We start from the raw sequence: 25,232 nt of genomic DNA on the forward strand, positions 1-25,232 counted from the left end.
TTAACCACTTTTAACATTTTTCCTGAATATCTTTGATAGTTTTTTTTAATTTGATACTAATTTGAATTTTTTTATTCCAACTTTTACTTAAGTAAACCTTTTAAGCATATTTATTTATTCTTTATCTGATGATCTAATACTTGGCTGCTTTTGAGTGTCTAAATCTATTGTTTCTTGATTCTGCTCTTACACATGCTAGATTATTCTTCATAATTTTTTAGTGAGTTTATGTTTGGCTGAACTTAATCTGTGGGAAATCATAGTATCTAAATTGGTGACGTCTGGCCTATTTTACTGAATTATTTTGCCAGGTTCCAGGACACAGGACAAACCAGAGACCACTTATTTTTAATTTTGTAGTTTGGGATTTTACTGACCATATAGGAAGCTTTTGAATTGCAAACTCAAGTAAGGTCTGTAGTTAAATAATAGAAGTTCATTATTATGATTAGTATTTTAGAGTAGTAGAATGTAAAGTCAATGAAATTAGGGATTTTAGTCTGTTGAATTTTTTTTACTATAGTTTTCAAGTACCTGGGAAAATATCTTATACATCATAGGCCCTCAATATTTGTCAAAGAATAATCATCATTCTAATCATGATTATCATCAGTGGTTTTCTACCAAAGCTGTTTTAGAAACATTCTAGTGTGTTTGCTTTAATTCCAATATTTTCTTTTAAACTCATCTTTCAGCAATGATATATCTCCCCTTTTTGTCCTGAATTGATGCAGGAATTGGAAGGTTAGATTTGTAGGGACCTAGGGCTTTATCTTGGGTTCTAAGTGATGTCACCTATATTTGCCACCAGTATAACTCCTCACCTACTTCCAACTTACTAGTCCTTCCTTTCTTCCATGTTCAACGTGGTTGGAGGCTGTATATCAAAAAATATGTTGGTTATTGTGTAACCAGGATCTACTTCTTTGTAACAGCGATATTTCTAGGATATTTAATATTTAATACTATTTCCATTATACTTTTTAAAAATTCTGTGTTGAAATAATTATTTTCAAGCTATGTTCAAAATTTTTGTGATTTTAAAATTTTTCACATAATTTATTTTGTTGTGGTAAGATTTATTTATGAGTGTATCCTTTATTTTAGTGACTATAAAGTATGATGGTTAAAAGCCTGAATTCTAGCTCTTTTACTTGCTATCCATCTGACTTAAGTGTGCCTCAGTTTCCTCACCTGTAAAATGGAGATGATGAAAGGCTCTATCTCATAAAGTTATTGTGAGTTTGGATGAGTGAAAAATAGAATTGTGCAAAAAGTCAACATGGAAAAAAAGGATCATGAGAGAAGCTTAGGGAAACAGAGTAGGTGTTAACATTAACAACCATCTATCAAATATTTTTTGATAAAGGGCAGACAGATGGAAAGAATTCATGTAATCAGTCCATGTTCTCTTTTCATCTAATAAAACATCCATAAAAAACTAGAATTGTCATAATTTTTATGACATAAAGACAATTTCTAATAGAAAAGGTAGTCTGTAGATTTAGCAAAATACCAATGGTATTGCATAATTCATCTTTATTTAAATATTGTCATTATGCATAGTCAAATTATAGTGCATTTTGCTGGACAGTATCAAGTAAATTTAGTAAAGTAGTAAAAATAGCCATACTTTTATTATTGCAAGTAGTGTACAGTTCCTTGTTGAATGTATTTCCAGTGGAATAACAATATTCCTTCTCGACTAGATTTAAAAACTTTTGATTATATAAATGACACTGTGTTCAATGGATTGTCCAATTACAAAAATATTTCACATTTTCAGTTTAAGAAACATCTAACATGCCCTTTCTGGTAATTTCACACATTTTATTTTCAGTGACAAATGTTCTAGTGAGTGGCTTACTGCTAGAATGTCTTCAACTATCGTAGAGTTAGACAAGCATCTGAGTACCAAGTTCCAATAGAGACTCTGAGGCAGTGTCCATTATTACTCAAAGAGCAGGGATTTTTTTTTCCATCCAAAGGAATGGAACTAGATATTAATCTGCCCCTAATATGGTTGCATTTGGGGGACATGTTTGAAATGTTTCTTTTGGTTTTGTTTGTGGGAATACTTGCGGTAAGGACTTCTTCCCATGCTTATAATGCTTTTCATTACTGACTCCGTATACTCTTTGCATGCTACAAATAAACAAATTTTCATATATTAGACATTCACACAAATCTAATACTAGCTAGCTTAAAAACTGAAATTACACACTAGGAAAAATTTGAATAAAAGGAATCTAAATGGGACACCTGGATGGCTCAGTCAATTAAGTGCCTGCCTTTGGGTCAGTTCATGATTCCAGAGTCCTGGGATCAAGTCCTACTTTGGGCTCTGCTTAGTGGAGGGCCTGCTTCTCCCTCTCCCTCTGCCTGGCACTCTGCCTACTTGTGCTCTCTCTCTTTCTGTCAAATAATTTTTTTAAAAAAAGAAAAATTTAAGCAGTATAATCACATTTATTTTCTTATACAAAATAAAAATAATACATAGTTTAAGTATATAGTTATTTTACATGAATTTTTAGTCAAGATTTTTTTTTAAGATTTTATTTATTTATTCTTGAGAAACACAGACTGAGAGAGAGAGAGAGAGAGAGAGAGAGGCAGAGACACAGGCAGAGGGAGAAGCAAGCTCCACACAGGGAGCCCGACATGGGACTCAATCCTGGGACTCCAGGATTACGTTCTGGGCCAAAGGCAGGCGCTAAACCGCTGAGCCACCTGGAGATCCCCAGTCAAAAATTAAAAAAAAAAAAAAAATTAGCGTATACAAGTTCATGTCTATAAATTAAACTGTATTCTTCATGTGTTTTCATACCTTTCAGTAACATTGCTTTATATGTTGATATATGGATAACAGATAGCAAAAAAATTCAACTGTATTTAGTAGCACATGATGTTTCATATTTGAACTAATTTCCTAATCTTCTAACATATGGATTCATTCCATATGAATCATAAAAAATTGCAGTCTTATCATAAATAACATCTAACTGCAGTTCTTATGGTATTTCAGTAAGGACACATCAGACTTATTTCTCTCATCTCCTGAGGAATAATGAAGTGCATGAAACCTAACAGCATCATTGACACTAAAACTAGGGTCTGAGGAAGGTAATGAGTTGGAGTTAAAAATGGCAACAGCTGTATGGCATGCTTTAGGGTATTAACTTTGAGAAAAAATGTTAAATCTTGAATGAAAATGAAATAAAGCCTAAAACCCCTTGTGTAAAAGAAATGTTTTAATAAACTAGTTACTCCTATTGAAAAAAATACAGGCTGAAACATGAGTAGTAGCTTTTCCTAATAGTAATTCTCTTTTAAAATAATTGGTGTAATTGACATAAATTGCACATGTACTGTATGCTAGACAGTAAGCTGGATATTGTGGATACCAATATGAGTTTGCTATGTCCTGCCCCTAGGGCAGCTTACTCATGGAAACCGACACAGGTAATTTCAACTTAGTGGAATCCTTATATGGAGTAGAGACAGAAGGAAATGGTTTGTTGAACACAGCATATGCACTCTTATCTTAGTGTTTGTTTTAGGATTTATTTATTTATCTGACAGAGAGAAAGAGCACAAGCAGAGGGAGGCCCAGCAGGAGAGGGAGAAGCAGGCTCCCCATTGAGCAGGGAGCCTGATGTGGGGCTCATTCCCAAAGATACCAGGATCATGACCTGAGCTGAAGGCAGATGTTTAACCACCTGAGCCACTCAGGCACCCCTGTTTTTTTTGGGGGGGTTGTTTTTTTTGTTTTGAGATGGAGAAATTGGGGTGAGGGGCCAGAGGCCGAGGGAAAGAGAGAATCTTAAGCAGCCCCCTGCTGAGTGCAGAGCCCTGATCTTGACCTGAACAGAAAGCAAGAATACAATGTTTAACTAACTGAGCCACCCAGATGCCCTACTACTTTAGGCTTTTAACATCTTCTCTTCCATTTGCCTGGAACACTTTTCCCCGGGTTATTGAGGTTTATTGTGTCTGTTCTTCCAGATTTTTATGGCACTGTTAGCATTGATCCCATATTTAAACTTGTAGCCTCCATCCCAGCATTCCTTTTCCTGTAGTGTTTGTCTGCCTGATTAATTGCAATATTCCTAGACATGAGAGCAGTACCGAGCACAAAGCAGGCACTCAACACATGAATGAATATATTTTGCTTGGGGAGTTTGGGTAGTCTTTAAAAAGACAGTGATACTGAAGTTGGGTTTTAAGGAAAAAGTAGTCCTTGAGTAGAAATCAGGTGAAGTTTTCATCTTCACCTCCTCTAATTTTTTTAAAGTTTTTCTTTCTTTCTTTCTTTTTAAGATTTATTATTCATGAGAGACACAGAGAGAGAGCCAGAGACATAGGCAGAGGAAGAAGCAGGCTCCTCACAGGGAACCCAATTCAGGACTTGATCCCGGATCCTAGGATCAGGCCCTGAGCCAAAGGCAGACACTCAACCACTGAGCCACTCAGGCGTCCTGTTCACCTCCTCTAATTTGAAAACAGATCCAAGAATAAAATGTCTCTTGTCCAGAAATAATCTGAAATCTAAAGAGGGAAGTGTAAAGTAACACCAGCAAGAAATAGAAAATGTTAAGATTTCATAATCCAATGCTCACTTCATAGAATAAATACTGGTGTTATAGGATATTTCAGCAAGAAGTAAACTAATAAAGGTCAAAGTAATTGGTAATGATTTCAGGAAACTTTGAAATACATGTTAATTTTATATATACATTTTATGAAATTCAGAGTGAAAAAATTTAAATCTTTTCAATCATTCTTTAGTCACATATCAAAGAACTTTTTCCCGTTTTCTACCAAAATAGCCAACAAAGTCTCACAATTTAAGATCTTTAGGGATCTTTAGGATAGCAATTCCTGTATTAAATATTCTTCTATGCTATTCCAGGCACTATAATGTTCTATTACATCTCTGGTTTTCAGATTAATTTTCAGATTATTAAAGTAATATGTATATATACTGAAAATTTTTAAAGAACATTGTGGACAGAAACTATAAAGCAAAATAAATTGTAATATAAAGATGAAAATCAAAGTCAAAATGATACTCTTGCCATAAAAAAATCTCTTAAAACATAATAGAACTTTATCTTTTAAAGATAATTTAAATATGATCATTTTTTATGCTGAGCAAATATATATGGAAATTAATATTGATGATGTTTCTCTACTCTTTATATAAATCAGTATTTTTATTTCAGAAAATTATTTAATTTTTGTTTTATAATTTTGCCTAATAATTGAGCAGACTCAAAAATTTAAGTTCTAGACTTGGCTCTAGTTTTGGCTAGTGTGGTCATGGGTAACTCTCCAAATTATTTGTTTTCCTATCCAATTAACTTATTAATAAAATTGAAATAACAACACCTGACCTAAAAACAAAAAACAAACCAAAAAAATACCTGACCTGCTGATCTCCAAGAGGCAGGATGAAGTATAAATGAACTAATTTATGTGCAAGGGCCTCATAAAAATACAAAAAATTATTCTAATATTATACATGACTATTTGAAAGCACATTTAATGCTGCTTCAGATAGTAGTAAAGTCGTATATTTTTAATATGATCTTTTAAAATTTATTTATTTTGTTTTTTTTAATCAGGATACAGTTCATATTTCATTAAATTCACTCTTTTTTAGAGCATACAAGTCAGTGGTTTTTAGTATAATCATGGTGTTTTGTAACCATCCCCACTGTCTAATTCCAGAACATTTTCATCACTCCAAAAAGAAACCCTGTACACGTTGGCAGTCAGTTACAGTTTAACCCTCCCCACAACGTGATAATTTTTTGAGGTAATATTTTAAAGAACTTATGTTAAACTGAGATTTATGTTGCATGAGGAAAAAAAAATCACTAATAATCTATTATAGGCCATCTAGCAAAACATCATAAATCAGAAATCAATAAATAGTGAATTTTATTAAGTTTTCTAATGATAGTGTCCTGAGAAATATAATTGAAAAACATATTATATTTCATGTTGTGCATTATATTTTACGTTGTCTTTCATTTGCATGTAAATTACAATTGACATAGTAACGCATGATATAAGATTGTATTAGTATTTGCAAAGCCTGATTCTGTTCATGCAAATAGAGAACCATGCACAATCATATGAACTAGAATGTTTTGTTGTCAGGAACCATGATAAGTAATACAAATAGTTACACACATTTGAAGAAATAAATAGAGTTGCATTATAAAGAAAGACTTTGATTTTATCAAGTAACAGCTATCGAACTACATAAAATATTGCCATTAAGAAACGGATGATAATCTAATCCTAAATAATGCATCATTTGAGATATTTTAATCATTGCCTTTTTAATTCTTTCATTCAGCTCAAAATTGTCCTTGGCAAATGAAATGGCTGTTTTTCCCATACTCTTTCACAATTGCTTTCTTATTTAACACCATATTTTTGCCACTCTCAAGTTTCTATGATTATCAACTTTTAAAATAGACGTTTTTCCTTAAGTCAGCAAATATACTTTGTTTAAGCATGTTTTATATTTATAAGAAATGCCATCATTTTGGTTGATATGAATTTAATGTGTATTAAAATGATGCTGCATAAAAATGTAATGCTTAAATTTTGAAAATAAATAAAAGGTACTATTAGACAAGAAAACTATACAACTGAAACCTGCATGGTATTAAGAATGAAATTTCATGGCCTTAAAGTGACAGAGGTCTTAATTCTACATCATTTGAAAGTGGTTGTATGCTAGTAACAATGCCAACAATAAACACATCATGCAAAAGTAAAAATGCAATAGTGAAATGAGCCATTGAAAGGAAGAGTCAGTGACCATATAATATTTCAGTTTCTATTATCTCTAGTAGCAATCTGGTTAAAAAGAAATGACAGTTGCCCTGAAGGAAATAAAGTGGAGGTATTATTGTAGTAGTAGTTTGGAAAGAAAATTGCAGTGTCTTGACTGGATTATTTCTCTATCCTTGCAAACCATCTCCACCTCTCTGTGGTGCTGCTTCTTGCCTTCTTTATACAAATTGAGTTTGTATCATCTAGACTCATAGGGCCCAGGGGCCCTTTGGTGACAGAGAGGAGGAGGAGAGGGGGGATTAGAAAAAGAAAATGTGACAGGCAGTTTTGAAAAGAAAAGCAATTTTCCTTGTGGGTCTGTTCCGAAATAGGAGTTCTTCAACGCAATATTTTGCTTCTGCAGAGCAGTCTGAATCAAGTGCATGCTTGTGCAGTTTTGCAGGGCTTGGCGCTGACAGGTTTTATTTAGGAGGGGTGGGAATACAGGGGGATCGGATGTGGCGAAGTTACTAGTTTGGCTCTATCAGCCCTGGAGGCAGAGTTAGCACTTGCAATGGGACAAAAGTATTTGTAGTCATCAGATAACTTTGCAGTCAGCTTCAATAGCATCACTCCTTTCTTTTTTTTTTTTCCTACTTTTTTTTTTTTTTTTAATTTTGGCAGCCAAGCTCTTAGTAGAACCATCTGTCTTTCTATTAGTATTTTTGAGGCCTGTTTTGAAGCCACTTTGCTTGGCAAAGTCACTTTCATCCTTGGAAACGATTTTTAAAAAAAGTTCTGTGGCTTTTTGCCGAAGAAGAGTACTATGTAAAAAAATCCACATGGCTGTTCATTTTTGTTCTAAAAGAATATGGCTACTTTGTCTTTGTCTTGAAGCACATGAAATTAGAGACCATACAACTCCAGTGTGGCTGTTGGGAAGTGAAAGGCAGACATTGCAATTTTAAGCACTGTTTCTATGTCCCTGTATCTCTCAATGAGATCTTCTTTAGTCTTCCTAGTAGATTAATTGGAAGATAAATGGACTCCTTTATTCTTAATTTTAGTATAGTTTTTTTTCTTTCCTAAAGACCATTGCGTTGGATAGGATAAACTGACAAATCTACTTTCTGTTCTACAAAATGAAAAATCACAAACTGTTACTAGTCATTGAGGATCCCATGCCTCTTCTCGCTAATCATAGAAAATCAGCTTTGTTTTTCCAGTTACTCCAGTTTGGGTAATTATATCCTGCCTACCAAAACCCCTCTTGCAATCTCACTTGGCTATTACCTTCTTCATTTTCTCAGAAACTACTGTGTAGCATCACTGTGTGCTTCTAAACAGCTGCTAAGTTCCCTACTGAAGGTGGCAAGATTTCAGTTGTAGATGTACTGATCCCTAAAGATGATGTGTGCTTGAACACAACAGTACTCATCTGACTAAACTCTCGAGGAACATTGGAAAGTTTTAGATTTTACATTTGATTTGTAATTGTGATGACTTAAATTGTATAGCTGCCTTTTATTTTAACATTTGTGTGTGTAGTCTGAGCAAATTTACCACCATTGTTGCTTGAACAACAAGAAGTTTTCTAGTACTCTTTTTAGTTGTCCATGGTTTACTTTCTTTTTCATTTCTCTCAATGATGATCCCAAATTCCCTTTCCTTTGCTGAACTCCCTTGTTCAATCCCAGTCTCTCTCATTTTGGGCATGTAACCTTGCCTTCATCACTGAGGCCTGATTTTCTTTACCTTCTCATTTCCCTACATATAAAATATCCACTTAAATAACACCAAATATCCACTCAAATAACACCAATCATCAGGGCCCAGAGAGAGTTGTTAGTCTCATTCAAAACTAATCCCTACATGCTGCCTTGCTTTTTAGCCTCCTCTGGAACTTTGGTCCACCAATTGATTTCACTTTCCTATGTTTAAAATTCTCAATTTGTTTGCTCCTTTCAGTCAATAAATGTGCTAAAAACACTGCTACCTAATAAAGTCTATGCATCCCTATGTATCTACTGTCAGATGTGTCTCCTAACTTCTCAAACCTTCTCTGAACAATAATCTACATTGGTGTCTTCTTTTCTTTTTTTCCCCTGTCATTGAGTCTGCAACTTTTTGCAATATGGTCTCTATTCTCTCTTCTAATGGAACTGATATCGTTAGATTCATCACTATCCTCTAATTAACAATTCCAAAATATTTTTTGTCTCTAAAATACTCTTTATGCCATGTGTCCACTTTTAGTCACTACATCAGCCTTGAAATTCCACTGTTTTTGTGACACTGTACTCATTATTTTATTTTACCTCTCCACTCGTAGATTCCTCTTCCTTTGTTTATCCTTGAATCATTGTTGTGACCAGGATGATTTTAAGCTGTTTCTTCTCGTTATACTTTAGACTCTCTGTAGATTGTTTAGTTCACTCTATCAGCTGCTGACTCCCCAGACCTTAGTCTCTAAAGATCTCTTCCCTAGCTTTAGACTGGAGCCTTATCTGTCTGCTGACAAGATATCTCCAATAGAATGATATTCGGGTACCTCAAACACATAATATCTTCCTTTCCATGAAAACTGTCACTACCTCTGTGTGCTTTTATTTTGGTATAAATAGCTGTGTAAACTAAACATCTGAAAGTTATTTTTGACTCCTTTTATTCACTATATATATTATTCACTGTATATAAACATTTTTATTTGCTATATATAAATATATATATATTATTCACTATATATATAAATACTTAGGTACATAGATTTCTTAGGTACCCACACATATATAACAACCCCCCATTATCAACGTCTCTCATCTTTAAAAAAATGTTTCTTGGCTTTTTCTCCTTATTCCTGACCCTCCTATTACTGATCAAGCCCTCATAATCTATTGCCTGGTTGACTCTGTTAGCTTACTAGTTGATCATTTCCTACCTGGTCTCTAAGCTTGGTCTTTCAAATTCCTCCCTATACCTATCATAGTACTCTACCTAACCTACTTAAAACCCTTCAGTGGTTCTCCAGAGCCTAGATTGGGAATTTCATGCTTTTTACCCTGATACACAAACTAATTCAGATAGACCTTCTCACCACTGCTTCCTTCTTACATTTTTTGCTAACCCAGACTGCTCAGATGGCTTCCCCTTCACGTGGTGCTTTTTCTTCTCCTTATTTCTTTGTTCATGTCTCCTTCTTTGCTTAGAATTCTTTTCCTACACTCCCATCTCTTTGCTTGACTAACTCCTACTTATTGGTTCAGACCCTGTACCTGTTGGACCTGTCCCCCTGAGGCTTGTCTTGATATCTCCTGGCCAAAGGAGTCTCTCATCTGTGCTTCCATAGTATCCTATACAAGTCTCTGTCTCTGTTGTTCACTTAATGGCAATGTATTATAGTTACCTACCCACATGCTCCACCAGACTCAGAGCTCCTAGAGAGGAAATATCATCGCATGTGAACTCATCTTTGCATCCCTGGTTACCAAAAAAAGTGCACATTCTTTCTTCTTCTTTTTTTTTAATTGCATTTTTATTAAAGAGCTGTTATTTATTCCTTCATGAGAGACACAGAGAGAGAGGGAGAGACATAGGTAGAGGGAGAAGCAGGCTCCTCGCAGGGAGTCCGATGTGGGACTTGATCCTGGGTCCCAGGATCATGACCTGAGCCAAAGGCAGATGCCCAACCACTGAGCCACCCAGGCTTCCCAAAAGTGCACATTCTGCTTAGTGAAAATGTTGATTGAATGAATAAACTAATAAACTGAGCCATGTGAGTGAAAACTAAATTAATAATCTTAAGTACCTAGTTGATATATTAGTTTCAGGGAGTCACTAAAGGGGTTTGCAATAGAATATTTACATAAAATATAAATATTTAACTAGGAATAATTGATAAGTATTAACTTAGTTTTTTACAAGTATGGTAATGTGGCTGGTTTGTATTACATTTTTAAGATTTTCGAGGGCATGATTGCACTATGTGGTGGAATGATAAAAAATGTTAAAACAATATGTCGTCTGAAGGGAAGTAGCCTCTTAAATTTATTGTGGGTTGTTCTAACTAGCGAATAACATGCTACCTATAAAAAGAACTAAAATTTTGTGACAAAAGAATTTTATTGAAACTTAATTATAAATGTCACACATTTTAAACCTTAATTAGAAGCTTAAAAGGAATTTCATGCATTAAGTGAAAGAAAATAAACTAAGTTATTAGTGAATAGGATTGGAAATATTCAAAACTGCAAATATGTAAGTGTGAATTACTAACCCTATAAGAAACTAGTTTTAGAATTCAACCAGGAAAACATTATACTGTTTTGATGCAATGTGTCCCTTTTCTCCCAAAGGGTGACAAAATTTCAGTAGCAGTAAACTGAAAATCAATTAAGATATAGCAGTAATACAATTGGTACTCATTATTTGCACTACTTATGTTCTATAAAGTTGCCATGAACAGTGAGCAAATACAAAACAATGCTCCTGTGGAAGGTGTAGTTAAGTTCCTGAGAGCCTTTAGTCACACCATTTTCATAACTTGATCTATACATAACCTTGTGTTATGTGTGTTTCTTTTTAAAGACATCTTATTAATATTTATTATTGATTTTATATACATTTTAAATAGTGAAATTGCCAACAAAATTTCTTACTCTTTTGTGCATGTCTGTGAGTGACTGCAAAGCACTGATACAAGTACATTTGGTGGTGAGGGGAGGTAACAAGTAAATTTAGTGAATAGGCAAATTTGCATATATAGATTCTACAGATAATGATCAACTATATTTTGAAATGCATTTTTAGCTGCATATGTGGATTAGCCACATACTTTGGATTATATTTATTTTACTGTTTATCCTCAATTTTAGTGCAATACTCTATAATCTGTTGTATGATCATCTAAAGAAAACCCATCATTGGGACTGTGAAATTAGGCTTATTCTTCATTATTGTTCCTTTCTTTCCCTCATGATTTCTCCTTCCCTACCACAGTCAGCTTTCCTCATTATGTGGAAAAAGAGTACTAGATTAAGAGTTAAGAGTAGTTCCAATATTAACTTTGCCTCTACCTTAATGTAAGAACTTGAACAATTTATAGGCCAAGGCATTATTTCCTCATCAGCAGAATGATTGTGTGTTCCAATCTGTAGGATCTTTCTCAACCTTAACACTCTGTTATTCTATATATTTGGAACTTGGAAAATTTAAGATACTGAAACAAATTATAAAACTAAAGCAAAATGCATTTCCATAATCATAATAAGACAAAAGCTTAGAATACACAGATTTTTAAAAGCACTGGGATTCATTACAATTTATTTTTTAAAATATTCAAACTTCTACCTGAAAATTATTAATAATTATTAGGGTTTAAGTGAATTATCTGGATAAAAACTGTCACACATGAACAGTCTGTGTACTAGTTTAACTAGTTAAACAATATAACAAAAAAATCCCTTTATAATAGCAATAAAATTTTTTTAAGATTTCATTTTTTTATTTATAGAGAGAGTATGTGAGCCGGGGGAGGGAGAAACAGAATCCCAAGCAGACTGTGCCCAGCATAGAGCTGGATGCAGGGCTCAATCCCACAACCCTAAGATCATGACCTGAGCCGAAACCAAGAGTCAGACACTTAACTGACTGAGCAACCTACGTTGCCTCAGAAATAAAAATATTCTTAAACAAACATCAATGTAAAATTACCAAGAAAACTACAAGAATTATATGAAGCAAAAGAAGATTTGAATAAATTGAAAGATATAGCCTGTTATTGGCTATGAAGCCATCAGGCTAATGAATTCAGATAGAAATCCCATATCCTAAAATTAATGTGGAAAAATAAATGTTAAATGAAAAGCCAGGAAATATTTGAAAAAAGAAAATAGTAATAATAGAGTAGTAACAACACCTATTATTAAAACATATTGTAAAGGTATAATTAAACAACATGATACTAGAACATGATAAGCAGGCATATCTATCCATTACAGAAATATGTAATAAATCTCTAATGTATCTGGATTACTTTTCTATTTCTTCATGCATGCCTAATCCTAAGAAGCATGGACATACCATCCTGTATAAGACTATTTAGCTATGGCTTAAGAATAAGAACACAAAGAAGTTAGTACTTTATGCTGTCATTCTTCTTTGGTGAAATTGGATTCCTTTCTGGTCATTAAATAACTGCTGTCCACAGGCCTTTTGTGGACATTTGGAGTTGGTGCACAAAGATGTATTTTAAAAGATGGGACTATATAATTTGTTCTTCTTCTTTACTCATGAATTATCCATACATATAATAGTTTCAGCTGCTGTGCTAAGCTCTAGAGGTACAGTAATAAGTTACAACCTCTTTCCTAAAGAAGCTCATAGGTCATAAGGGAGACTCGAGTTATACAAGTAACTATTATTCAATACAGTAAGTATTGTATTAGCTTTATGAGGTTAAAAGAAGTAACAGTTCTTTCTGCTTGAAAATTGGCACCACAAGAAAGAAGTGCTTCACAGGCAAACACATTATGTGGGTCTCAAAAGCCTTTGAAAAATAAGTAAAATTTTGCCAAGAAGAAAAGGAAAAGAGAAATCACTCACAACAGAGGAGAAAATACTTTTGAACACACTCAGGCATGGAAAAACACCGAGTATGCAAGGAACTCTTCATGGTCCTTTGAGGTAAGAGTACAGCTCTGAGGAAGGGCACATATCTGGAAAGATAGACTGAAGACAAATTGTGAAGAATCTTGAATGCCACGCTGAGGGATTTGGTTGCTGTTCTTTGGGTAGAAACAAACTATCAAAAGTTTCTCACAAAAGGGACATAAAAAAACAGATGAAAGACTCAATTAGAAGGAATTCTATGGATCAAGTCCCACATCGGGCTTCCAGCATGGAGCCTGCTTCTCCCTCTGCCTGTCTCTGTCTCTGTGTGTGTGTGTGTGTGTGTGTGTGTGTGTGTGTGTGTCATGAATAAATAAATTTTAAAAATCTAAAAAAAAAAAAAAAGAAGGAATTCTATGAGCAACCTAGCTTAATATCTGGCTCTAAACTGTAGGCCCCAGAACCTGTAAAAGTCAGGAGTCTCCCTTTCAACTGCTTACATACCCAAAGGTGCTTTGTAACTCAAGGCAAAATGTGAAGAAGACAAAAAGATTTGTCAGCAGTGACCAAAAGCATTCTCTAAGACCATACTTCTCGAATCTGGATGCACGCTGGAATCATCAGGGAAACTTTAAAAAAATGCTCATGGCTGGGTCTCACCCCTATTGATTCAGACTCAGTTGGCATGGGATGTCGTCTGGGCACTGAGGAGGTTTCAAAGCTTGCCAGGTGATTCTAATATACATTCAAGTATGAGAACTACTGCACTAAAACAAGAACCTATTGTTTCTACAATTCTGGAAGTTATTTTTCCCAAATTTTAAGGTATCTGAAATGTGGATACTTTTTACAACCCTTATATGCGTTTCATTTGAGGCTCCTTTCTTCTTTCTAAAATGCTCTTGTTAAATTCATTTGTACATCATCTTACTGATGCTATCTTCGAAAGGAGGAGACATACTGTATAAATTATAATAACTTACAAACAACAAAATATAAAATATATACAGGAGTTGGTTTGCTGTTTGTTTCTTTGCTTGTCATTCTGCTCAGCATCCTCTTCTTGCACTGAACTAGCAGCCATGCTGTTTTTCCCTCAGATGTCTATCTCTTGTTTTAGACCACTTATTCCTACAAACTTGCTCAATATGCAGTCTCTAATTTGAGTCTTTAATCAGTTGTTTTCCATTGATTTCTACATAAGGTATATCTTTCCTCCAATATGCTCAAAAAATGCTGGCTGTAGTGATATATACCTTCTGCTCTAACCCTAAGACACTGTCTTTTTGTATTCCTGTTTGTTGTCATTCCCTTTTAGTTTCACTCTGGTGGCAGTTATAGGTTTAAAGTCCTTTTGGCTAAAATAAATGCTTTCCAATTTGGAGTCATTGTTGAAAACAGATCTCTCATTCTTATAGTGCTTATTTTTCTCTCTGTCTCTGTGTCTCTTTCTCCCTCCTTCCCACCCTTCTCTCAAACATCCCCCACAACTGACAGCGCACACACTCAACAACCAAAATTTCAGAAATATCTCAGAGGTTTACTGCGAAAGATGAAATAATGGACAAACTGAAGGTGGACTTTTAAAGTAAGAAATGATGAGCATTATGAGAATCACAAGTTCCTCAAGAATGTTCAGTGCCAATGAGGAAAGGAAAACAAGTCAGGGTTGCTGTTAGGATTAGCAACTGAGTGAATTTGCAATCTTTTCTGGATATTTGTTTGTCTTAGTTTTGTATCATTCTCCCCACTGTAATGTAATGGGCATACATTACATTGAATCTTGCTTTTCTTCTTCACTCTTGTTTCCCTACTGACAATTTCATTTTCTTGTACATAGTATGTGTTTTTTAAATATTTTCTAAATAACTGAATTAATGTGTAGAAGGAGGAGTAAGAGAGAATAAAGTGTCAGATATGTGATTTTTTTAGTATGATTGTAAATTCTTGGTTATGTATTTAGTGACAAATGCTAACCCATGATCATGTTCACTAGGGTGATCTTGCTTAATTAAATATTTTGGAGTAGAATCTTACTTATTTTAGTGATAACAATCTTTCCATTAATCAGTAATGTGACATTGCTGAGGAAATGACTGTATTAAGTGATATTTCTAGAAATCTCTGCTCAGTTCAAAGAAGATAGTGATTCTGTTGTGCTGTATTATTTATTTACTGATGCGAAAACCCCATATTCTGAGAATGACATCAGCAAATGAAAGTGTATTCCAAAGATGACGACCAAAATAGAGACCATGTGGTTTGATGAGTGGTTCAATTGATTGTAAAATGATAGATGGAAACAAAAGTATAATCGGAATGGGGTCTAAGGGACTGGACTTTAGACCTGATCTAACTGTCCCATTCCTTGGCCATAGATGAATCAATTTTCTTTTGGCCCCAATTACCTTTCTATAAACAAATTGGAAAGTCTTGGTAACTCTCTAAGCTTCTTTCCCAGCTCTTTTGTTCAAAACATTTCAATATTACGTGAACATGATAATTACCTTCAAATAATGAAAAGCTAGTGTACGTAAAATGATACCGGTTTAGTTAGGTGTGTTTTAGAAGATAGAAAGAGCCCTAACAGGATTTACAGAAGGAGATTTTAGTTCAACCTAAGGGTAATTTTTTGACCATTATATTAATGCATAAGTAAAAGCTTTCTTGTATGAAAGAGTGATGCTTCATGTAAAATAAATATGGAAATTATTCATCAAGTGAGAAAATGAGCTGCTTGGTAACACCTCCAACTGTAGTATACTCTAATTTTCCTAAGACATGACCTCAGGCCCAGTGTTTGAGCAAGCTTCTATCTCAGTTTATTTGAATTTAATAAATGGTCTTCTTTTGTCATAAAGTAAGGAGGGTGGGAAACATGGAGCACCAAAACTTCGTCTCTTTGATTCGCTCTATAACGTTCAGCAGGTTCAAGGTCAACTGCCGCCATTAATGATTCCCGTGTTTCCTCCTGATCAACGAACACTGGCTGCAGCTGCCCAGCAAGGATTCCTGCTTCCTCCAGGCTTCAGCTATAAGGCTGGTTGTAGTAAGTACCACTGATTTTCCATTTGGGAGTGGGTGGAGGGAATGGCTTTAAATTAGGCAATTTAATATTCCTGCCACACCAAGAAATGAGATCACTCATATAGCATTTTTATTTTAAAGAGGAAACACACAGAAAGTATAGAAAAGAATTTATGTTGGTATTTAAAAGAACTTAGATTATATCTATGCTTCTGAAACCAATGTTTGCTCTTTATATTTCAGTTTCATAACTTCCATTTCCAGTGTATTTTTATAATATTAATGTAATTTTCAGGTTTGGTTTGTTTTTGCAAAGATAGGAATATGCTCTTCAATTGCTTTCCATTACCTTTTAAGATAAACTCATTTTTCCTAATGTGAATTAGTTGGCCTTTCATCATCTATATCTTCCCTATGTTTTCAGCCTAATTTCTCAGGAGTCTTAGTCTTAGTCTTAGACCAAACCATACTCTTTCTTGACTCTGAACTTATATTGTCAATGTTTACTTTCTTCAGTATTCTAATGACCTTCCAAATCAGATCAGGGGAAACTTACCTAACCTAGTTAGATCCCTTTCTCCTAGTTCCTTTGGATCTTGTGTATTTCCTCCTTTATTTTAATTGTAAGTTCTATGAGATCAGGTGCTAAATCTGTCTTATTCATTCAATTTTATATCTAAAATTTTAGTACAACATTCCATTACCTGTTGAATGAATGAATGAATGACCACCTCATTAGAAACATTACAAGGACATTTTTTCACTAAATAAGAAGTCTTACCAAAATAGCTGTTTGTATTGCTTATTAAATTTAGACTTTATGACTTCTTTTTTTTACCAAAACTGATTTTGTATATTAGTTTGGGAAACAGTCTAATACTTCACTTTCTAAAATTTAAAAGGCCAAAATGCCAACTATAATCCAATAAATAAAAAACATAGCAAATTCCAAAGAGAGACTATACTGCTAAGCAGCTTATCTTTCAGAACATTATTACCATGGCCTTAAAGATACAGAAAAGGCGAGTTTATTGGAATACTTTCATTGATAAAAGTATATGGTTTCACTCATATGGGTAATGTAAAAAATAGTGAAAGGGATTATAGAGGAAAGGAGAGAAAATGAGTGGGAAAAATCAGAGAGGGTGACAAAGCATGAGAGACGCCTAATCTGGGAAAGAAACAGGGGGTAGTGGAAGGGGAGTTGGGTGGGGGGGATGGGATGAGCACCGAGGGGTTAAACTATATGTTGCAAATCGAACTCCAATAAAAAAATTTTAAAAAAAAGCAAAAGAATATAATTGAAAACAATTAATGAAATATCGTCTTTTAGCTATTCATATAGAATATTGCTTTGTAAAATCCAGTGTATTTGGGTTCATTTATATGTTAATAAATTGCCCCATTAACATCTTGCTGTGTGTCAGTACTTCCTGCAGTTGAGAAACTCTGTCCAACATTACTAGAAATCATATGTAAGCTTTCTGCTAAATGGTGTTTTGAATGTTCACATTTTAACATTTATTCCCAGTCTTTAAACCATTCTTTATATAATATTGAAGAAATGGGATGTAGTTTTTTAAATTTTAAAAGACATGAGTAGATTGCAACTATGGAGTCTAGATAAAAAGTGAGCTGAATTCAGGACTATAAAAATTCACTCTTGTATGGTATTTTGCCATTTGCAGTTTTTAGATTTCTTTTGCACATCTTTTTCTTGACCTCAGGTTCGTCTGATTTAAGACAGTGTTCTCACTCTGGATCCTGAATTTATTCATTTAGTATTATTTCCACATCACTCTATCTCTGTAGATTGATTCATCCAAAAACACCAACATATTTATACAATTAAGGACTATATTTATATTCTAAAGATTTAAATTATAAGAATAATTTAGATTCTAAATATAGAATTTCAAACTCTCTTGCTACACTAAATTCTGAATTTTTAACCATAAAATATTTTTTGTTTTGTTTTGTTTCCATTTTCCTAAGGAATTACTATTCACATTAAACACATGTTGCCAATGTGTTTTTTGGTAACCTTGGTTACTAAAGTGAAGAAAAAAAGACACTTTTAAAAATCATCAGTTACCTCAGACTGCACCTGCAATATATACATATAGACTAGTTCTGTTTTCCAGAAAGAAATTTTTTTAAGCAACTGTAGAAATAAGACCCATTAGCAAATATTGTGCTAAAGAGAAAACCATATTGAGTATGAACAATAGCATAACTCTAGGCCTGGAAAAGGTCAAGAACACCTCTCCTTCACTCCCATTTGACAGAGTTGGCATACCAAATTTGTTCGGTGTTAATGTGATGTGGCATGGAGAAATTTTTCCCTTTCTAAAATTGTTCATATATTAACCGTTTGATATTTATACCTTTGGTGTTTGAAATTATAAATAATACCACTTCTTTTGTAACCTTGGAAATAAAATAGAATAAAGCCTTTATAGCTGCTGGCAAGCTTGAAACTAGTATCATGCCAAACTCTAAAACTTAGAATCCAATAGGAAAAGAAAGTACCACCCTGTTGACACTCCGGCAGTTTGAGTCAGTTTGGGTGGAATCAATAGTCTAGACTATTCCTCCTTCATCACATTGCAAGAAAGAATAGAGATGAAGAAGGACACAAATCTTGCAATCTCTCTTCAGTTGCTTTCTTATTATTTTCTCTCCATAATTGTCAACCATATGTGACTTCTCTGCTTGTCGGTTATTTTAATTTGAGTATTATTACATAGCTCTCAATGAAAGAGGCTGACCAACTCATCTTGATTTGACTTTCAATATAAAACCTGTATTTTTTGGTATCAAAAATTTAAATGCTTTTCATCAATCCATTCACAGAAAGTATCGATGGTAAATTTTTCTGTTTAGACTATGTGACTTGATAAAATAAAATAAAAATCTTGGAAACCACACAAGAAAGTTAAAATTTTTTTCAACAGGGAAAAAATAAAATAAAAACATAAGTTCAGGGCACCTGGGTGGCTCAGTCAGTGAAGTGGCCAACTCTTGATTTTGGCTCAGGTCATGATCTCAGAGTCGGGGTCTACTTGACTCTCTCAGCAGGGAGTCTGCTTCAGGATTCTCTCAAAATCAGAATTCTCTCTCTCCTTCTCCCTCTGCCCCTCCCCCTGCTTGCTTATTCTTCCTCTTTAAAATAAATAAGATTTTTTTAAACCCAAACCAAAAATCATTGAAGAACATAATCATAGATGAGTTAGCATCTTCTCTTTTCCAAAAAAAAAAAAAGAAAAAAAAGTTTTAAGTTGGACATAAAAGTATTTTCTTTTTGAGAAATTTAATAGTAGAAATTGGTGTGGAGTGGGACCCACAGTACAGAGTTGCTGGATTCTCTCTTAACTGCTAGAATGAATGTCTGTAAAACATAGAAAAATAAATAGCAGTACAGCCAAAGATTTCAGAGCAAACTGTCTAGATAGAAAAGAAGCTTTAAAGAATGTTGTAGTTTACTCTTATCCATGAATTTGTAGATAAATTCACAAATATTGATGTAGTATTATCAAAATCTCAGATTCTGTTCTGGCATTTGCTACTAATGAAATCAAATATGAAACCACACTTCTTCATGGATCTATATCTAGTTATTTATTTTCCTATTTATTTCTTGATATCTAAAAATGCTTTCAAACTCCTAAGGAGGTAAAAATAATGGTACATTATTAAACTGAATATTTTTAATATATAAAATAACATGAAAAGAATTATGTAAAAACATTGATTTGATCAACCAACTCAATTCACAGACCATTCCATTCAGGGGAAGAAATTAATGAAATAATCTGTATATTTAACTGGTTAGGTCTATGAAAACTGTCAACTAAGTTACTATTTGTAGACATATCCCAGTTTTTATATTGCATAATTAAAAATCTCAATTTTTTTTTTGAGAGAAAGAACATGTACATGAGCAGGGGATAGGGGTGAGAGGTAGAAGGAGAGGGAGAGAGAGAATATTAAGCAGGTTCCATGCCTACTGTGGAACCCATTACAAGGCTCAATCTCATGACCCTGAGGTCATGACCTGAACTTAAAATCAAGAGTCAGATACTTAACCGATTGAGACATGCAGGTGCCCCCCAAATCCCAATTTTTAATTATCTTTATAGGTACTTGCTCATATGAATCAGAAAACTCTTTAAATTTCTTGAAATAAATTTTAAAACTAAATAAGGTTCTATCTGCTGAATAATAAAATAAATAGTGTACAAATAAACTGGTTCAAATACACCTTGGATGGTTGAAGAGTCCAAAGACATAGTCCATTTGCCTCTGTTGGAAAGTCTGTCTAAAATCCTAACCTGTTAACCAAAGGCTCCAACTTGTGAACCACAAAACTTGTTTTAGGTACATAGTTTTGAAATAAAATGTACACACTTTTGACACCTACAAAATAGTTTCATGTTGGCAATAAGATACCACTTTTGTGTTTGCTCATCATGGTAAAAAAAATCTAACAAAATTCAAAATAATTATGAATGTGTATGTTAGTTTTAGCATGTTAAACTTGAGAGAGACTTTTGAGATAAGGTGGTTGAAGGCCATAAGTTTGGTTAATACCACTTAACTGACTCCAACTTCCAGTTCTCTTTCCACAACACATGGCTTCCTCTCACCCCACTCTCAAGGTTAAATGCTGTTCGTTCAGAATACATAGTTTATAGGCAGAAATGAGAGGAATAGGTGTTTCTCTTTTTACTAATAACTGCAGTCCTCTGCCCCTCTCCTTTCTGTTTGGGTGTAAAATTTCTAGTCATATAATTGTAATAGCTGCTTTAGAAATTTTTTGACAGGAACGCATTTTATTTGGAAATAAAAAAATCTACAGGAAGGCAATCCAATAAAATAACCCATTTTCTATATACAGTATAAAACAAACAGTTGTAAAAGAGTTGGCTCGAGAGTTTAGCCCAAAGTGTCAAATTGAATGTGTCACATAGCTACAGATAGTCTTTGCCCATACATGGGCATGTGCCTAGTGCTAAAGTTCCTGAACTGTGTGCTAAATTACCAGAGTGCTTTTACTAATCCACAGAGGCATACAGCATTTTTAAAATTTCAGGAAAAATACAGAGACATTCATCAGACACTACATAAATTACCTAATTTTTGGACCTTACTGCTTAACAAAATGAAGCAGTTGGGTATTTCTCTTGTCCTGTGGGTGTCATGAAAAAGTTATTGAGCCACTGATGGTGCCTGAATCCAAGAAATTTTAGGAACTTTTGGCCTAGTCTAGTATATATTCATTTAAAAACTTATTATGACCTTTTTTACTGGAAATTTATTGGTGTTGACCTATCATATTACAACCACAGAACAGAATATTATAACAAAATGTTCTTGCACTTACAGCTTAGGAACAATATTGTATAGATAATCAGTTGATTCCTTTGTCTACACCAGCTGATTCCTATGTCTATGTAATTTCAAACATTTAATTGTTTTATTCATTTTGATTTAACTAACCCAGTGTCAAATAGGCAACTACTAGTTGGAAGGCACTTGGAATGAAAGAGTATGGAATTGGAGTCAAGTTTTGCCTTGTTCTGCTACTTTGATTGTCCTTGTGCAGGTTACTGAGCCTCAGTTTCTTCATTTATAATATAGATTAATAACTCACTTTACTGAACTGTTACAGAGATTAAATAGAATTATATATGAAGTAGTGCCTAGCATTGTGCCAGCAAACACAGATCCTGTTTCAAAAGGAAAAATAAAAAATTCTAAAACCACACCTGAAAATTAATTATACTGTATATCTTATCCAGGATCAAATACATTCTGCCACACCTGAACAAGGCTTCCTCTGACTAGGAAAATAGAATTATTTAGAGAAAAGTATTACAGTACTGATGGTTTCCATTTGTCTCATGTAGGTACAGCCCTAACCATTTACATCATAATCACCAAGTTTTGACTTTTTCTATTGTCATTTCCCTTTGTATATTTATCAAAGCTCATGTTGGAAAAGATCATGTGATTTTTTTTTGAAAACTTAATTAGTCATTGTTTTGGCTATACGAAACTAGAAATATATTAATATACTCTTTCTGCATTTTAACACATTGATTAATTTTTCAGAAATGTGTTAAATAAAAATAGCCGTATAAAGTTACTGATTGAAATATTTAATTGCCTTATGAGATTAGCTTAAATAAATAGAAGTCGATGAGCCAAGCTTAATAAACTTAAAATATGCTGTATTTATTCTTCATCAGTTTTCTGAACAGCATTTCCGCTTCCAATAAAAAAGGAAACTCTCAGTTAATTAGTTCCTCATACACCACAATAAAATTAATGTTTAGGAGTTAAATACCATAAACTTCCTCAGGCATATTTGCTGATGTGTTCCTGTTTTTGGTTAATGTCACATGTTTCATTGTTTAATGGGGATATCATGTGGGTTCCATTATATCTCTCTTGTGTAAAGGGTCCATGTGTCTGGCATTTTAGGAGACTGCATGCTAATTTCTGATTTAACTGTGTCAGCTGTGTCAGCTGACATACAGGTCGTTGACAATCAGTGCTGAAACAATCACCAAATCACAAGCTAAAAACCATTGACATGGTACGCTTTTATCAAACTGACAAAATAAGAAACATGTGTTGTCAGAAATCACATACTGTAGGTTCTTTGTACATAAGCAGAGAGAAGAGGATGTAATCATATATTCAGGCTTCCGTGTCTGTGTGTTTTTAAATCATTGTGACCAGCTCTTCTTTTTTACCCCCCTCCTCCCAAAACATCTTATAAGCAAATGACTTTGGGTGAACCTGACTTTGTTGTAGAGCTTAGTAAATATATATATTAAATTATACACATATATAGTATACATTATATATTATATAAATACATATAATTAGTACTATTAGTAAATATATATAGTTTATATGTGTATATTTTTAAAGAATTGCTGTGGTACATAAACAACCAATCATTTAAATTCCCAGCTGAAAGAAGTTAGATTGCTGGCTTAAAAATATGAGATGATTAAAAAGTAAAGAGAATTGAATGCAAAAAAGTATGTAACATTCTACAATTATATGGTGTCAGCCACCCTCCAATTCTCATGGGAAAGATGTCAATAAATTGTGTGGGGGGGTATTTTCCTAAAAGGTAGTTTATAATATTTCTACAAGATTCATCACTAAGAAAAGGGAGATGTACATATCTTTATTGTGACAAAGTGTCATAACTTGGTATAAAAATAATAGCTTATGTTGTGCTTCATTGTTTATAGAGCTAGGCACGTAATTAATTTTAAGCATCATGACTTTGTGAGATGATAACTGAGCCATGTTAGCAACTAATGTTTGATCTGTCCCTCCCCACACACACGCTATACCACCAAAATATACACATACAAGCAAACAAACAAACAAAAAAAGGCAAAAGCCCTGGGGCACTTGGGTGGCTTAGTTGGTTAATCATGATCCTGTAGTTCTGGGATCAGTCCCACGTAGGACTCTTTGCTCAGTGGGGAGCTTGCTTCTCCCTGCTCCTGTTCCTGCTCCTGCTCTCTCTCACTATCTCTGTAACTATCTCTGTTTCTCTCTCTCAAAGAAATGAATATATATTTTTTTTAAAAGGCAAAAGTCCATTTTCCAATAAATTCCTCAGATTTTAGGCTATAAGTGTATATTTAATCTTTTAATTCATCTTGTTTACTTTTTTAACACTTAAGAATATAGCATGACATTCAATTTAAATATAAACCCCTTTGGGTCAGTATTTTCTTTTTGACTTGATTCTTGATAACGTAGATTTGTCCAGTGGAAAGAGTGTTTGGCTAATGACACTGGGTTCTCAGCCAAGAGGCCTCAAAATGTGGTGTTACCAGATATAAATCTGCTATAGTCCAGCCTAAGCCATTGACTTCTAAATTCTTTTTTTTTTTTTTTTTTGGCCACAGCAAACATAGAATCTCATCTCTGTAGCAGGCTCACACTAAAGTTATCAGACTGAAGTACAAGTAAAAGCTCAGAAAAGCAATATATTATTTTATTTTGAATAAATGTAACTGTCAGTGATACCAGACACCTCTGTTCTCCAGTATACAGGCTCTTTCGCTGTAAAAAAAAAAAAAATCACAAACTCTGTTAGAAGGCAAACTTTAGTCATGAGGTTGATAGGAAAATATGGAAGCAGAAAAAAATATTTAATAAAACAGAGGAGGAGAGCATTTGATTCTAACTCTACAGTAGATACATATTTTCCATGAGGACTGAAGAAGTCATGCACTTGGAATATTATGTGGAATCAGATACTGTATTAGGTTTACCTACTGTAAAAGGCCAAAATAATACTAGCTTAAACATGGTGAGTGAAACTTTTTCTCTTACATACTAGGCCAAACATTGCTCCTATGGTAGCTCTATGATATCAGATCCCAGGTTTGTTCTCTTATTATACCACCTTCCACAAATTATGACTTCTTTCTTGGGGTCTTAGGTATCTTGCCCAGCTACCATATCTGCATTCCAGGCAGCGGAAAGGGCAGAAGCAAAGAATTAGAGTTACTTTTTAAATGGTACTATTTCCCTAATAACTTAGTTTGGCTCTGCATTCAAAGAGTATTTTCTTAAACCTGTTAAATAATCAGCTCATAACAACTCTTCATATTTTTTTCCTAATATATTAAAGATAGCACTTGGTGACTACACAAACCTCAAACAGTGTAGAAGTAGGAAAACCAGAAATTAAAAGTTATCAGTCTACACTTCTATATTACTATAATCTCATTCCCAGAGGTAATCACTGTTAACAA

At 33.8% G+C, this 25,232-nt stretch overlaps 1 protein-coding gene across 24 annotated transcripts in view; it reads left to right on the forward strand.

Annotated features, from left to right (window-relative positions):
- SOX5 (SRY-box transcription factor 5) overlaps positions 1 to 25,232 on the forward strand; it is a 994,522-nt gene that overhangs the window by 851,646 nt on the left and 117,644 nt on the right. For 22 of the 24 annotated variants that reach the window (XM_077870731.1, XM_077870732.1, XM_077870738.1 and 19 more), the window contains one exon: positions 16,327 to 16,450. In XM_077870731.1, the coding sequence (XP_077726857.1) occupies positions 16,327 to 16,450 (124 nt within the window). The remainder of the gene's footprint in view (positions 1 to 16,326; positions 16,451 to 25,232) is intronic. The other 2 variants (XM_077870725.1, XM_077870727.1) reach the window with 1 other exon arrangement.

This window comes from Canis aureus, chromosome 25 (genome assembly GCF_053574225.1).
Source record: "Canis aureus isolate CA01 chromosome 25, VMU_Caureus_v.1.0, whole genome shotgun sequence".
Taxonomy (NCBI): domain Eukaryota; kingdom Metazoa; phylum Chordata; class Mammalia; order Carnivora; family Canidae; genus Canis; species Canis aureus.